The 2,500-nt window shown below is 42.1% G+C and overlaps 1 protein-coding gene across 2 annotated transcripts in view; it reads left to right on the top strand.

Moving 5' to 3' along the window:
- Positions 1-2,500, top strand: part of LOC122242822 (phosphatidylinositol phosphatase PTPRQ) — a 31,242-nt gene that overhangs the window by 25,122 nt on the left and 3,620 nt on the right. For both annotated transcript variants that reach the window (XM_043000220.2, XM_043000221.2), the window contains exon 12: positions 2,245-2,379. In XM_043000220.2, the coding sequence (XP_042856154.2) occupies positions 2,245-2,379 (135 nt within the window). The remainder of the gene's footprint in view (positions 1-2,244; positions 2,380-2,500) is intronic.

Here is a 2,500-nt window from a genome sequence, read left to right as displayed (position 1 = left end):
TTACCACCCTGGCTGACTGCACAGGCATGGGCAAGCTTTGATACATTGATGTAGAGTCGTGACATTGTTGTTAACATTGTAGTACAAATTAAGGTAATAACATGATTCTATAGTACATCAACTGTGAATAGACAGTCATCGAGGTTAGTTTTTTTAGTTTAGATCTTTATTTACCACCCTTTGAAAGCTGGATTCTCGGTCCGTAGATTTATACGCGTTTGTGTTTAGGTTGTCTGCTTCAGCCTGAGAGAATTCTAAATTTCTGTGGTCGGACACTGTATTTTTAGCTGAAGTTTCAGATAAACAAATTTGCTTGTGCATTTCATCAATCAAATCTCCAAAGGTTGTCACTGGATATCGAGCATGGCTTTTATTAAAGAATAACAGACGAGCTGCTGGAGGGTAGATTAGCTATTAGCAGGTTTATTTGGTGCAGAGTGAGGTTATGGTACCACACAATAATTATTGTTCCGTGCAGGTTCTATGACAAGTTAGATTTTTTTTTTTTTTTTTTTTTTTTTTTTTTTTTTTTTTTTTTTAGGAGGGTAAAGAGACCATTGAGGAGTGACACAAGCTCACCGAAAATGTTCACTGCTTGTCTTGAGAAAGTTTTTCGGAAACTTAACTGGGATCAAAAAGGCATCAGAATAGATGGCGAATACTTAAACCATCTTAAATTCGCAGACGACATTATAATTCTAGCCAAGAACGGACAGGAATTAAACCAGATATTACACGAACTCAAAGTGGAAAGTTTGAAGGTTGGGCTGAGTATGAATTTGAAGAAAACCAAAATAATGACAAACAGTCACCTAAATGAAAATATCAAAATAGAGCTTGCTAACAATGAGATTGAAGTGGTCCAAAACTACATCTATCTAGGTCAGCTTATATCTGCAAACTCAACCTCCAAAGAACAAGAAATTAAAAGAAGAATAACAAGGGGATGACAAGCTTTTGGCAGAGCAAGTAAAATATTTAAGAACAAGGACATCTCACTAATTCTCAAAGGTCAAGTCTACAATCAGTGCATTCTACCAATTGTCACATATGGTGCAGAAACATGGAACGTAACGAAGAAGGAAATGTTGAAACTAAGAACAATGCAAAGAGCCCATGAACGAACCATGCTTAACATCACATGGCGTGATAGGAAAACAGCTGAATGGATTAGGGAACAAACAAGAGTGAGAGATATTTTGGAAACAATCAGCGAAATAAAATGGAGATGGGCAGGACATGTTATAGGAAGGACTGACAACCGATGGACTAAAATAATTACCTACTGGATACCGAGGGGCTTCACAAGAAGATGGAGAGATGACTTAGACAAATCCGAGAAGAACTGGCACAGAATAGCGCTGGATCGGCAAAGATGGAAAGAATTGGGGAAGGCTTATGTCCAACTACGGGCCCTTACAAGCTGAGAAGAAGAAGAAAGAGACCATAGGCATTCCGGCCAAAAGCGACCTAAGGTATGTCAGTCTCTACCTAGTAGCCAGATGTTCAGGGTGATCAAAGCAAAAATTGGATCATTAGTAGGCTATTGCATAATTCACCATAGGTCATCATAATCACGTAATACCCGTGTGTGACAGGAGTCTATCAGAGGGTCTAGCCACTATCTGTCATTTCGTAAAGTATGATATATGTCACCCGTACCACAAGTCACTTGCCACAGTCGGGCGTCTCTGGAATGGCTCCAGGGAACACGACCGGTTGTCACAAAATGACTGCCTTTTTATATCGTCCGCCATCCTCTCCACACCGAAAACCAGAACAGAGAGGCAATAATAAAACCACGAACGAAGCACAACACTAAACAAAAAACATACATTTCACTTAAAATCCCTTGGTAATCTCACGACATCAGCCAAGGAACGGCCGAGATGGTATTAGACGTTCCCTATCGTTGATGTGCATTTGAGGAAAAATAAGCGATGTAAGAAAAGGCCATTCTGCGGAGCCTAAAGTCATCTCGCCGGTGCCTCACGTGCTAAAGGTAAAGAGGTTCGGGTATTGGGTAACAGGGCAGTTGATGGTTTGAGTTGTTCGTTCTGGTGTGCCGTTGCCTTTGGACAACGGTGACTCAACCCAGGTGAGAAGTTTCGATTATGCTTTTAGCGTTGTCACAACGGAGAAGTGTGTGTGTTTGTGTGTGTGCGTGCGCGCCTGTGTGCTTTGTGTGACCACACCGTCTCATACCTCATACTTCTAGACTAACGTCCTCTTCTCCGACTCCAGGACCGCGCAGGGAAGCCGTGCTTCATAGCGGCGCAGGGCCCGAATGACCACACCATCGAGGACTTCTGGCGGATGGTGTGGGAGCGGAAGGTGCACACCGTCGTCATGCTCACGAACCTGATGGAGAAGGGCAGGGTCAGTTGACGCGGGAATAGATGCGCACATACCCATACTGTAAACACACCTATGTGTGTATATGTGTATATATATGTGTGTGTGTGTGTGTGTGTCTGTGTGTGTGAATACTTATATATTT

This window comes from Penaeus japonicus, unplaced genomic scaffold (genome assembly GCF_977035675.1).
Source record: "Penaeus japonicus unplaced genomic scaffold, GWHDUDI00000001_assembly GWHDUDI00000032, whole genome shotgun sequence".
NCBI classification, from domain to species: domain Eukaryota; kingdom Metazoa; phylum Arthropoda; class Malacostraca; order Decapoda; family Penaeidae; genus Penaeus; species Penaeus japonicus.
Note: the sequence above shows the minus strand (reverse complement) of the source record. Positions and strands in the feature narration are given on the sequence as shown.